The sequence below is a fragment of the Hemibagrus wyckioides genome, linkage group LG11, assembly GCF_019097595.1.
Source record: "Hemibagrus wyckioides isolate EC202008001 linkage group LG11, SWU_Hwy_1.0, whole genome shotgun sequence".
Lineage (NCBI taxonomy): Eukaryota > Metazoa > Chordata > Actinopteri > Siluriformes > Bagridae > Hemibagrus > Hemibagrus wyckioides.
Window position 1 is genome coordinate 19034631 of NC_080720.1, and position 14511 is coordinate 19049141.

At 39.8% G+C, this 14511-nt stretch overlaps 1 protein-coding gene across 7 annotated transcripts in view; it reads left to right on the plus strand.

Moving 5' to 3' along the window:
* Nucleotides 1-14511, plus strand: part of tox2 (TOX high mobility group box family member 2) — a 105185-nt gene that overhangs the window by 55949 nt on the left and 34725 nt on the right. For all 7 annotated transcript variants that reach the window (XM_058403540.1, XM_058403539.1, XM_058403542.1 and 4 more), the window contains one exon: nucleotides 1386-1445. In XM_058403540.1, coding sequence (XP_058259523.1) covers nucleotides 1386-1445 — 60 coding nt within the window. The remainder of the gene's footprint in view (nucleotides 1-1385; nucleotides 1446-14511) is intronic.

Here is a 14511-nt window from a genome sequence, read left to right on the forward strand (position 1 = left end):
ATGCCAGGTATCTCTAGGCCTTCCATGTGGAGCCATCCTCAGCATCACTGAGCAGCCTCCAAATGATGGAACAAGAGTGTGTATAGTGTCATATGAGACAAAAACAAAGATGTATAGTTTGGGCATTTGAGTGGTTATACAGAAAAGGCCCTAATCCCAGCTGTTCTGTACAGGATGGTGGAGGTTCTGTAAGGCTGTTTTGCTCTGATTTCTCTGCAAGCCTTGTTAGGATACATGGCATCATGAAGTAGCAGGAGATTTAAAAGAAAAATTTCCAACTGAGTCATGATTGGATCTTACACCAGTGCAACGATCAAAAACATGCATCCCAATTCACCCAAAAGTAGTTCAGTGGTAAGAGAATCAAGCCGTCGACATGGCCGCCCCAGTCTCCTGACCTAAAGCCGGGCTGTGAGCTGAAGAGGAGAATCCACAAGGGAGAATCTGGAGAGATTCTGTATTGAGGAGCGATTTCAGATTGCTTGCTGTATTCTCTAATCTCATCAGAGAGCACAGAAGATTCAGAGTCGTTATGTAGGCAGAGGGACATTACACAGCGTACTAAATGCAAGGGAATAAATCTACTTTATTTAAAGGTTTCATTTTGCTCAGATTTTTAGGAGACTAAAGATATTGAACTATGACAACTTTTTTTTCTCATAACTATCTTGACTAAAGGTACCAATAATTCTGGAGGTGACTTTAAGCCTAATCCCCAAATGGTAAAAATTACGCTTCTGGAGAACGCTCACACATACACACACACACACACACATAAACACACACACAAGTATAGTGTGTGGGTAGACAGACGGAGTCAGAGGTGGCTGTGGGAGCGGGTGGTAGTGCCAAAGGCTGTTCTACCCTTTTAGCTGCACTATGCATGTGTGTTTGTGTGACACATGACATATGTGTGTGTTGTGTGTGTGTGTGTGTGTTGTGTGTGTGTGTGTGTGTGTGAGAGAGAGAGAGAGAGAGAGAAAGAGCATATGACAGTAAGATCTGCTAGTATAATTATCACTTCTGCGTTCCTGACACCCCCTGTGACACGTGTGTCCTTGTCATGTACACACACACACACGCACATGCATATTGTGCATCCACACCCCTGACTGGCCTAATTACCCCTCAGCTAATGAACTGTAATTAATGAACTGAGAAAGTCACTCTCTCTCCGCTGGGCTCTCTCTCTTTCTCTCTCGTGCTCTCTCTCTCTCTCTCTCTCTCTCACTCCTTCATTCTGTGTATGCTTTATGTTTGTCTCATGTTTGTGATTCATGGCTTTTCCTTTCTTATATACCAGTATTTTTTTCTATTAGCTCTAATTTTGGTACAAACAGGAACTAACTCTCTCTCTCTCTCTCTCTCTCTCTCTCTCTCTCCAGTTTGATGGTGAAAACATGTACATGAATGAAAATAACCAAGAGTTCCTTTCCCCAAGTCAGGTAAGAGTCACTTCCTGTCCTGATCATTACCTCATATTGTATAGTATGACATATTGTGCATTGTACAGGATGTGCACTTAAATTTGTGCTGTGATGAATAATTCTCTACTGATGGTCTAAAAAAAATTGATGAATCCATTATGTCAATGACAAGGGCACACACACACACACACAGACACACACACACACACACACACACACACAGAGCTGTGAGGAACATGTCGTAGGCCATATGGTAGTGTTTGTGTTTGGGGATTTGCTGATTGGTTTGTGTGCCTTCTCCCTATTAAGCAAACAGAAGCAGATAAACAGACAGAGCACTCCCTCACTCCTCTTATCCCATCTCATCACTCCATCCTAGGATATGTCACTCTGCTCAACCTTTCCTCAGAAGCAGCACTTTCTCAAAGTCAAAGAATTATGACCAAATTTATTTCCATATTAGTTGCCATACACACACACACACAATACAAGTACTACTGCTACTTCAGCATACATACAAATGAACAGAACACAAGAGTCATCTACACAAGAGTGTTTTTATTTTTGTCATTCAAACACATACTCTCTGTCATTCAACAGCTTACACTGTTGTTCACTTTAGAGCAGTGCATTATGGGTAGATTTCCAAACCTGTGTATTTGCTGCTATCTGTAAGGGTGTGATTATATGTAGTTTCAAAAAAGGGTGTCAGTTATTGGACAGCTGAAGGGTAAGTAATAGCTAGTTTTTATTCTCTCTCTCTCTCTCTCTCTCTCTCACGCAAAGTCATACAGTGATCTTAAAATTGTGTGAGAATCAGACCAGGGTTAGACTTTGCTGTGTTTGTGAAGATCATTGTGTGGGTAACTGGAACATGATGGAAGAAAAGGTGCTGTATCAGCTACAATAATAATAATAATAATAATAATAATAATAATAATAATAATAATAATAATAATAAAAGATAAAGAAACATTTTTAAAAATAACAAACTTTAAAATAGAGTAGTACCTGAGGTTGAATTCCGGAGATAGCTTTTTTAAATTCTGTGTTAACAGTAACCTGTGACATTTGTGGTTGATGTTTGATGTGCAGTAGCGCAAGGTGGACGGTAGCTACAGTGACAACTAACTGCCTAAGCAAAATGCAAGCATGTCACAAAGGAAAATATCAGACTGTTTTTCAAAAGGCTTATCGAAACTAACTGATATAGCGCATAACGTGATAGCACACACCCACTGTAAAACGCCTTCCCACGTCCTGTTTGTCAGCCTTCATACTTGCACGGTGCACGTCACTTGAATATGTCCACGAGGAGGCAGTGTCTGAGATTCAGTAATGGAGAAGAAGCAAGTCATAATATAAAAAAATATATATATAAGTCACAGATACTAGTTAAATGTGCATCCGTTCATCCATTCATCCATTCTCTGTACTGATTATCCTTACACAGAGGTACAGGGAATCTGGAGACTCATCATACGGGATTCAGGGCACAATTTGGGTGAGAACCTGGACTGGGTTGCCAAGCATTACACAGCACAATCACACACACACACTCGCACACGATGGACAGTTTAGGGATGCAGGTCAGCCTACAACACACGTGTTTAGACTCGGGGAGGAAACTCTAGTACCCAGAGGAAACCCCTGAAGCATGAGGAGAACATGCAAACTCCACACACACGGAGGAAGCTGAAATCAAACCCCCTGCCATGGGACTGTGAGCTACCTTGACTCCCCCATTTAATTGTCAAGGTGTTAAATTCAACCAGTAGGAAACTGGTTGGTAAGCCCCACTGGTTGGTAAGCCCCACCCATTAACTCTGAAGCACTATTTTTTGTATTTATAGATACATATAGTGTATATTTCTCTATAATAAATAAATAAAGTATGAATCTGTGTAAACATGCATTCAGTGGCCACAGTAAGGAGAGCAGCTGCAGCTCTCCCTCTCTCTCTCTCTCTCTCTATCTCTCTCTCGTCTCACTGCACATCAGCACTTTCTGGATGTTTTTGTGCCCATCATAGTGCTGTGTCAGAGCAGGTTTGCTGGCCGATTAAATAATTACATTGGCAAAGTTACTGTGAAATACTTCGTCAAGTCTCGTTTATCTCGTGATAACGTTTCAGGTACATCACCAGACACTGCTCCCCACTCAAACCAGTTAGTGTTCCAGTTAAACTGGCTTTTTCTTTTAATTCTGTTAATAATATAATATAATATAATATAATATAATATAATATAATATAATATAATATAATATAATATAATATAATATAATATAATATAATATAATATACAACTTAAGTCAGTGCTTGAAAGATGACTAAAAGGATCAACATGTAGAATACGGTAGACACTGTAGATTTAATGATAATAATAATAATAATAATAATAATAATAATAATAATAATAATAATAGGTTAAATAATTCACTGAAAACTAAAACAATTCAGGAATAAATATTCTCTCCAGTCTCTGTATTTTCTACTGTCTATATATCACTCATGAGGGTTAGAGAGACAGACGGTAAAGAGAGGTAAAGGGAGAAAGAGAAATGGAGGTAGAGAAAGACTCTAATCTCTCTTTCTCGCTCTCTCCTCTCCCTCACTCCCTTTGTGTCTATCTGTTTACTCAGGGTCTTTTATATTTGACATCTGTCTTCCTCTCTCCTCCACTTGACCAAGCTCTGACTGATTTTTTTTTTTACCTCTCTAATGTTCCTGACACACACACACACAAACACACACACACACAAAACCTTCCTCTTTGTAACGTACTTGACAGCATAAAGTAAACAATCAAACACTTTACGCAGACTTTTGCTCGGTAAACCTGCGCTTTTTGTCATAGCATGTAAGTAAACGGCTTGGTTTTGTGAAACTTTTACAATCTGCGATACTCTATGCAAACGCTTCAGATGATATTAAAATACTCTGCTATTATATCATAGTGCCTGTCTTCCACATGCTGTGTAATGACAGAGCCTCCGCAATTAGCCGGGGACTATATAAGATTATTTCCCTATTTAAGATCAGAATTAAATGGAATCTTTGTTGTGCTTTACAGGTGAAGAGTTATAGAGAACATTCCCAGGCATTTTAAATTAGTATTGGTATTGATTTCCTGATTCATATGCCGATCGCATGATCTACACACACACACACACACACACACACATCGTGTCTGTCATGTGCTAGTTCAGAGCTCACTTTAGGTACACGACTAGTCCCCGGAGTCTTCACATTGACCCTTGGCTGTCCTCTGGTGACCTCTGACCTTGTCTGATTGGAGAAGAGAGATAGACAACACTTGGCCCCTAACGAGCCCTCAGTGTGTTCAAGGTCAGCGAGGATCACTGTGGCAAGAACAAAAGAGTCCAGAGCCCACTGAGGGGCTGACCTCCCACTAAGAGGCAATCGATTGCAAGCAAACAAGAGAGAGAGAGAGAGAGAGATGAATTTAGAAAAGACAGGACAGAGACAATATGCTAAGAGAACTGATGGTGATTACTATATATTAGTGGTTCATTTTGTGATTCCTTCACAAAACTAACGTTCTTCCTTGCTGTGAAGACTTACTCTATATGGAACTGCTTCTGTTTCCTTTCGATTATCTCCCATCAACATAAATCTCCAAAAATACAGTAAAACTTTCAGAGTCCACTATGGGAACATCTCTGTGATTTGTGCCCATCAGACCAGACAAGTTTCTCCCCAATGATTCATTCAAATCTAATTGAATATATTAAAGGCAATCCCATCCGCTTCATCCGTGCCGCGAAGCCAGGATCTCTGCTATCGATGCTGAGAATCAGCAGTAGCATTAGTATTAGCATTAGCACGCTTGGCCTCAGTACACAGAAGGAATAATTCTCTAATGGCCTTGCTGTTTGGACTTGTAGGAGACGCAGAGGCATAGATTATAATCTCGCAATTAGTGAAACAAGGTTTTATTGATTGCCGTTCCGGGTCCTTGGAGCTCCGGCTGCCCAGCAGGGCTAGTGATTGAGAAAGCAGAGCTCAGAGAAGAGCGAGCAGTTTGTCCTGAAGAGGAATCGGTTAGAAATAAACTAAAGACTTTAAAAAGGGAAAGAGGAAGTACTTTGTAGAGCTAACAGCTAGCCAGAAAGATAGGGATCGATGTATCATCTTAAGTGTTTTGGCAAGCTTTTACCTCACCTTTTTTTTTTACTCCCTTGTAAATTTTCCCAACGTTGATCATAACGTGCTGGTCATCTCTGTCCAGCTCCAGCCCACACCATCCCTCTCATCCAGCCACCACATCTTCTCCAGCTGCTGCTCAGCGCAGTTATACGAGATCATAAATTCAGTTTACGTGACCTAGTGGCCGCTAACCTCGGCTGGCACTTTATATATCGATGACGAGAGAAAACCACGCCGATGAGATCACCGTGAAAGTCCAGGGGCCTCAGTCACTTCAGTGCTGGATGAATTGAGATAGTTTAACTGAGTCGGACTTCCAGAAGGTCACAGGAGTGGCGAATGTGGTCACAAAATATTTTCCGAATGTAAATATACCCTGTTACATTACATACAACATTCATCACCAAAACGTTTTCAGCGTTTAATATCTTTCTTATTTAATATTTCATTACAGCACAGCCATGATGAATGCGTTGCCAGCAACACAATTTTTTACTTTGTTTATACACACTGCAATGAAATAAAAGAACTTATACAAACAGGAACCAGGAGAAAACTGGGTTCTACTTCATTTCTTATGAACCAGGATTTTTTTTTAATATCGTTATGGATATTTTTTACGTTCTTGTTCCAGTTCACCGCATCTCTGTGTTTAGTTGGAAACTGAATAAAAGAATAATAATAATAATTAATAACATTATTGACATATTATGGTACACTGGAAAAGAAAGTTCGTTTTCATCCGTCCTGAGCATGAACATGACCTGAGCGTGTATTTTCAAATTAAACACTCAGCTCGTATCTGAGCTGAAAATCAAACCCACAAAGTTGGCAATTTTTGCAACAGAGACATTACCACATTTCACTCTTCTACCATGCATGCTTTCATCGCCTAAATTTAACGCTACAGTTATATTTCCCATCAGCAGCAACATCCTCATGAGATTTTACAAAGTATTTGCTTTACATGAACACTACATGTGTAGATCAAGCTCATGTAATATAGATTACATCATTCAATTGGCTAATTAAGAAATTAAAGTTTAGTGTAAAATTTTTATGTACTTTTATTTAAACTGTGCGTAATATTTTTTCTTAAATTTGACCACATAAACCATTTTAAGTGTATAAATAAACCCAAACACTGCATTCAAGAAAACAGTGTTTATTTTATTTAATTTTTATTTTTATTTTTTTATTTATTTGTACGAGTATTGGTACCTAAAAATTGGGGAAATTTCTTGAAAGCTAAAATTTCTTGAAATCACATGAAAAATATGGCAATTTACCTGATAAACACTTTTTTTTCTCCTGTCATATAAGATGGTATTTGTATCTTCTCAACCTCATCCAGTGTTGCTCACCCCAATCATTTGTTGCTTTTTGAACAGCTTCTACAAACCCTACACTTGTTTGGTGAAGGACACTGAGGGGCAGTGGAAAAGATTTCTGGTTCCTAGTTTCTGGTTCCAAATGGTGTAGTGGGGAAAAAATCCTTTCTGTTCTAGGACCAGCTCTCTCTAAACACAACCCCCCCAAAAAAAATATAATAAAAACACAAAACTGACCTCTGTGTAAATGGCTGTGGTACATTTTCCAATGAAATAAAAAAAAACAGCTTTTATAGCTGAATATTGATTACACAGATCGTCACGACAAGGCAGCCCAGACTGGGATCGACTGGCGTCTTGTATGACACACACCTGAGGGACGACAGGATCATATGATTTGATCAAAGGCAGGACAGCAGGTGTGTGTAGACAGACTGGACTTAACTCATTTTCCAAGAGTCTGATTGAAGTTTGCAGTCCACTGTGACTGACAGGAAGCCTGCTGATTGGCTGTGATTGGGGATTTCATATCATTGGCTCATTTTCACTGATTAAAGAGCTGCCATGCTGCCAGTAAACTCCTGCCATTTTCAGGGAGGGGTGTGTGTATGTGTGTGTGTGTGTGTGTGTGTGTGTGTGTGTGTGCTCTTGTGTTATGTGTACATATGCGTTCTGTGTGTGTGTTTTCTCCCTGCTGGTCTGAATTACAGCTGAGTGCATTACCGTGATTTACAACTTCCTCCCGCTGTTTAGATTGAAAAGAGAGAGAGAGTGTGTGAGAGAGAGAGAGAGAGAGAGAGAGAGACAGAGAGAGAGAGACAGAGACAGAGAGACAAGCAGGCAAATATGCGTTCAACCCTCTAGCCTACCTCTCTCCATCTTTTTTTTTTTTTTTTTGTGAAACGAAAACAAAGAGAGAGCCTGCCAAAATATTTCTATAGCCCGATCGCTGACCAAGCAGAGAAGCAGAAGACAAAGCAGAGAGAGAGAAGGCTGGCAAGCGAGATTTGATGTCACAGCAAAAGCTCTCATCTCTCTCTCACTCTATCTCTCTCTCTCTCTCTCATTCTCTCCCAAACTGCCCCACAACACTCCCTATCCGTCTCTGGCTGTTTAGAATACCTCTCTGACACGGGATTGCTAACAAATGCAACTGCGTGTTTACTTAAAGGGTTCGGGTTGCCAAGTCCGGTCCGATCCCTTCTTTAATACCGTTATTACAGACTGGAAGTGAATGACAAGGCTCAGTTAAATGGGCTTTTATTGGGCCACACACTTAAGCGCGGCTTTTCCCTTTGTATACATCGCATTATCAATCTCACAATCCACCCAGCATCCTTAATGTTTAAAAAGCCATTAGATAAACATTGCTGCACTTCTCCATCTGCTGTGTGCTCAACGTGCTGAAACCCACAATGTCAGTGTTTTCATTTTGCCACTTTTTTCATCTAACACTACAGAAATCTCGGCAACAGAATAGCTTTAATGCTTATGGGATAGTGATGAGAGGAGAGAAGCTTGTGTTTGAAATGAAGAAGTAGAAAATGTCATTTTGGAAAGAAAGAAGTTTTAATACTGTAGCTCAGGTCTTGTGTGTCGTTTGGACCTGCAGGCTGCAGTGATGACCTTCTAGCTAGACAAATGCTTTTGGTAAGTGTGAAGTCTGTGGACAGATATAGACTAAATTGACAATGTGTCTGTTCACACTGACAAGTGAGTAAGACACACACACAAACACACATACACACATACACACACACACACACATACAGCTGGGAAGGACTGATAAACACAGAATTGGGCATTGAATTAGTGTTTGCAGCAGACAGACAAATACTCTGTTTATTGTATCTTTTGTGTATATATGTGTGTGTGTGTGTGTGTGTGTATGTGTGTGAGGAGAGAGTAAGTGAGAGAGTGAGTGAGTGAGAGAGAGAGAGAGAGAGAGAGAGAGAGAGAGAGAGACAGAGATTTGGTGGTAAAAAGTAAAAGAGAGAAGTAAAACAAACCATTACCATGCACTGCTTAAACAACCCAACTTTTCTTCTTCTTCTTCTTCTTCTTATTATTATTATTATTATTATTATTATTATTCAGATTACACACTATGAGATGGACAAAGACCACATTTCTCTGAACTACTCAGCAAAGTAACAGATTGTTGTTGTTGTTGTTTGTCTTTACATTTTGGCACATATCTTAAAACCCTTGCATCGTACAGTCTGGTTTCTTGGCATAATGCGAACGAATTTTAGCTCCGCCCACTTACAACATTCTTTAGAAACTACTCCTAGGATGTTGTATACTGCTACATGCCAATCAATTCTAGTGGGCGGAGCTTGGCTTGCTAAGATAACTGCAACTTGGTGCTGATTACATGGATTTGCATAAATCTCTGGAGGTCTGGTGAAGATCCATAGAGAGTGAAGTTATGTTCTAATAACATTTTTCAGGAACCAGACCTGAAATTTGGTGTATTTGCTTTATTATTTGGTTCTGCTGTACTGGACATATGTGATTTTTTTTTAGTGTTGTATGCTATTTAGCAAGAACTGGGGAAGAAGTGGTGTTTGGACTCACACACACAAAGAGAGAGATAGCCCACTGTCCTGACTACAATGTATGTGTGCACTTGTAAATGTATGCATAATTCTGATATGCTGATCTGGACTACATCAGCATGTTTGTGTCTGTGTGTGTGTATGTGTGTGTGTGTGTGCCTGAGTGTGTGTCAGACCAAAACCAGAATATATAATTTAACTGACCTTCCTTGAGGCTTCCTCTCTCTCTCTCTCTCTCTCTCTCTCTCTCTCTCGTTCATTCCTCTTCTTTTTTTCCTTAACACACACACACACACACACACACACAAAAGACATATTTATTCTCTTGAGTGATTTGTTGATTATTATGAAAGATAATTTGGCAATTCATTATCCAGTCACAGCATCACAGGCAGATATTATTGAGTTATTTCTTGAGTCGTCTTTAGAGAATAAACTCATCAAATCTGCAATTTAATCACCCTTTATTTATTTCAGCTAAACTCTCTCCCTATCTCTCTCTCTCTCTCTCTCTCTCTCTTTCTCTGTGTCCCCATTTCCTTATCATTAATTCCATTCTTCTCCCCCACGTCGCCTGACTGTCCGCTGTAATGTTTCAGTAGTGTGTCTTTTCCAGTCGGCCGTGCAGTTATAATGACCTGTTAGCTCGGACCCGACACAGTTCAGCCAGCAAGCTTCTCCTGTCCAATGTACAAGAAGTAACAGAAGGACAGATATGAGGCAAGACTGGACATTTCTGACTGAGCAAAATTATTCCTCCTCCATACTCCTGTCATTTTATTTAGAATATCAGGATCTTACCATTACAAGACACTGTCCTTCAAATTGATTGGCAGATTGATCCTGATATTACGGTCACAATCTGGTGTTTTTTTCTTTTTAAATGAATCTGTAGACTAGGTGTGATTGAAAAACAAATGCATGTTGTATGAAAACCATTTGATTAGAATCTTATTAAGAAAGGGCTTGTTGTTGAATTCCATCAGTAAGTGCATGTGTGTTTGAGTAAAAGGAAAAGACAAAGTTCATGTCTTTGGTAAGCGTGCATGAACTACATGCATTGGTTAGGGATTATGTTGAAAATCACTTGAGTATCCCTCTAATTGAATTGATACGGAGTCATCAGTAGTAGGGCGTCACGTCGGCACAGCGGGTAGCGCTGCTGCTTCACAGCTCCGGGTTCCCAAGTTACTGATGTGTTTTACATGCTGTCCCTGCATGAGTTTCCAAAAACATGCTGCTAGGAAGATTGGCTATGTAACTGCCCCTAGGTGTGAATGAGTGTGGGCATGTGTGTGTGTGTGAGAGATTCGGAGTGTTTTCCCAACCTCACACCCGGGGATAGACTCCGGATCCATCCTGACCAGGATAAAGCACCTACTGGAGCTAAATGAATGAGCAGTAGTAGTCAGAGGGTGTTTGGTGATATTAAATCTTGCTAATTGAAACCTGGGCCCACACTGGCATACCATGAGTCAGCGTGAAGCTTGAAGTGTGTACATGCAGCACAGCGCCAGAGGAAAGTGTGTGTGTGTCTGTGTGTGTGCATGAGAATAGTTGCAAGGATTTATGGGTAAAGAAGCAAATCACATGTCTTTGCATTCACCACAGAGAAGCATTAAGTGACCTTACAGTTATAGATTCATGGCACGTGATCACTGAGGTGTGTGGAGTTTAGTGGTGTGTTCAGAATAGCGTGAGATCGTTCTCTTCGTGAATTAAAATGCTGGGCATTGATTAATGGTATAACACATGTATAAATAATTATAATTACTAAACAGTTACTTCTTCCTATAGATAGAAGTAGCAAATGGCACCAGCCAATCAAATCACTTCAACCTTGATTACATCACACAGTTGTGCTGGTTTATGAGGAAAGCAACTGGAGATCAGGTTTGTGAAAAGATGTAAAAAAGGCAATTGGTGAAAAAAAAAATCCAATTTCTGACATGTGAATGAGAGGGGGTTAAAGTCTTCTGTCTGGTCTTATTAACTCCGACTGGTCACTCAAGGTTGCAAATCTTGTGTTTTTCTTTGTGGATGTTTTGAATAACTTGTGCAGGGGTGTTACAGAGGCAGAAGCAGAGAGTGTGAGAGAGAGAGAGAGAGAGAGAGAGAGAGAGAGAGAGCGTTCTGCTCTGGTCTTGTATTACAGTAACATGAGTCTGGTGGCTTTGTGATGTCTGAAAAGCCTGATATTATTTCAGAGTGTAGAATAGATACTAGAAAGCCTACATATGTGTACACACACACACACACACACACACACAAAGCCACAGCAACACATGCACAAGCACATTGGAGGGTTAGATATTTTAGCCTAAGCCATGTGCTGTAAGAGGAATATGGGTATGAGCAGATGGTGTGTAGGCTCCGTATTCACAGCTATATTTGTGGCTTGATAAGAATCGGTGTGTACAGTAAGTGGTGTGATGGGCTTTAACTTCCAAGTGTGATTAATTAATTGTTTGTTGCTGCTGAAGATCTGAACCCATTTCACCCGTGGAGTGTGGAGTGGTCACTGCAGAATAGGTAAATATTTGCGTGGGTTGATTTGACATACACAACCTCCTCTCTCGCGCACACACACACACACACACACACACACATGCAGTCACACTGAAGTGTGTGTCTGGTCTTAGGGGTAATTTATGATGGGTGCCTACTGCCAGCCAAATAAAAACAGATGACTCTCCCAAACGTCTGCTTCGATAAAGGCACACACACACACACACACACACATATACACACACTGGGATTCTGAGATAAGTGGCTTGCTTTTGTCTGTACTGTTTGTGTGCAAGGTTAGGGTGCATAGACATAAATCATTTGTGTCACTGCACTAATATAAGCAGATAAGTGCATATTAGAGAAAGGAGGAATCTGTCACCACGCTCTCCCGCTCTCTGTCTCACACTCCGACTTATTGACACACCTAATAAACACTGAACCACAGCTCCCCGATTCACACTACTGAATATTTCACTAATATTAGACCTGGACCACACTGACGTACCGTGTGGTCCAGGTTTAATGAGCTTAGTGGACGACTAAAACCATCCCCTGAGTCTCATAACGCTATTTCTATCTCAGAGGGATTATTGTAACAGAGCTGTACTGTTTCACACATATACATGTGAGTGTGTGGGTTTTTTTTTTTTTAGATAACAAATGTTAATATCCTATTTATCTCTTTTTAAAATCTTCTTCAAGGTCACAATCTTTTCGAAATTCTCATCCAGCTCTGCAGAAAGTATTAAATAGTTCCAGGTTTGAGGTTCCAACTTGCAGAACAAGTTCCACGTTAAATCTATTTGGATTAATGAAGCTCTTGCTGTAATAAACTAGACGAAAATAACTTTATGGCCAAATGGCATCTGTTGTGTTAAGACTGAAGCTCACATGGTCATATGGTTGGACATCTAATCAGTCTGCCAGCATACAATGGATTAGATTAATGCCAGAGATGCTTGGAAACCTTCCCAAACTAGACAGATTTTTTTTTTTTTCCCTGCTCATATTTACTTTTTTTTTCCCTTTCTCTCTCCTTTTCTATCCCTCCCATCTCTCTCTATCTTCTCACTAACTGTCTCTTCAACTGTTTTATATAAAAGGTGTTGTGTGTGTGTGTCTCCTTCCACAGCTAATAAAGCAACAGCAAATGTGTTGAACATAGCACGTACGCTTTCTAGATATTCTCAGAAATTTGATAGCATTCATTTTAGAGTGGCTCCTCTGCTCCAGTTAATGAAGGCTCTAAATTGAAACCCTTAAACTCAACGCGGACGCCATCTTGCATCCAAATTGAGTTCTAATATCCTTGAAAATTGAACTGAGGGACACAATGGAACAGTTTGCAAACAGACAACGAGGAGATCAGCAGAGTCAACACGTCTACTGACGCAAGGGTGCTGTTTAAAAAAATGGCCGAATTAAGAAAGAAAAAACAACAACACTAAACGCTTTTCTTGTTTAGATTTAAGAAGAGACCACGGCATTACATCTGTAACGCACACAATTACATTCTGAATTTATGAAGACGTATGAATTATGCATTTGTCCAAATCGTTCAGCTGGGTACATCCTTGAGATTTACATTTCATCATCGAGGACATTCATTGTGGATCGAATTTAATGCTACTTACAAACTCTCTCTCTCTCTCTCTCTCTCTGTATCTCCTTCTCTCCCTCTGTCTATTACTGTCCTCTGCAGCTGCACCCAAAATAAGTCTCATTGGCCGCTGCTCTGCTCTCTGAATCTACTTTTTTTAGCAGGATTTGATGAATACATGCTTGTATTGAAGTGAAGTGATGAGCCTTGTTGTCCATGACAGTTTAGAGGATTGCTGAAGCACTTACTTTACATTTCGTAACAAGTAAATGACATCTCGACTCCCAATCAATGAGGAATGAGTACAGCATGCTTCATTACATATTCCGCACGCAAACATTATAAAAGACTGTGTAAAGAGTTATAGGACAGGGCGGTTTAAGGAGGAACAATAAAAGCATGTGTTATGTCTTTTAGAATGCTGGAGTCCAGTTTGTAGGGAATGTGTTGTTGGAGTAAGCCTACACTGACCACTGCAGATTGCATTTAAGAGAAAAGCTCTTTGCTGATTTGAGTTTTTTGAGGTTGATGCACTTCCGCAGCTTAACTGTCTAATCAGTCATGTCTTCACTATCGAATACTGTGCTTTTGCTATGATGGACTGTGGTACTTGATGCTAAGAATGATTATTATGCTAACATGAATTTGCTGTGGTAATTTAAGGGGGTTATATTGTTAGTAAATATTAACCCTGAGGCATTTTTTATTAATCCTGGATCCATTTAGTCTTAGTTCATTTACTTAAAGCGTATTGATGGCAAAAGATTCATTACTCTATATTCAGCAGCAATTATTTTACCATAATATGTGAGTAGCACTGTTCAAGTTTAAACTTGGTTAGTAAGAAATATTTTTGTATAGACTGAGATATAGCATTAAAAATACTAAATATACTTTCACAAGACCTTTG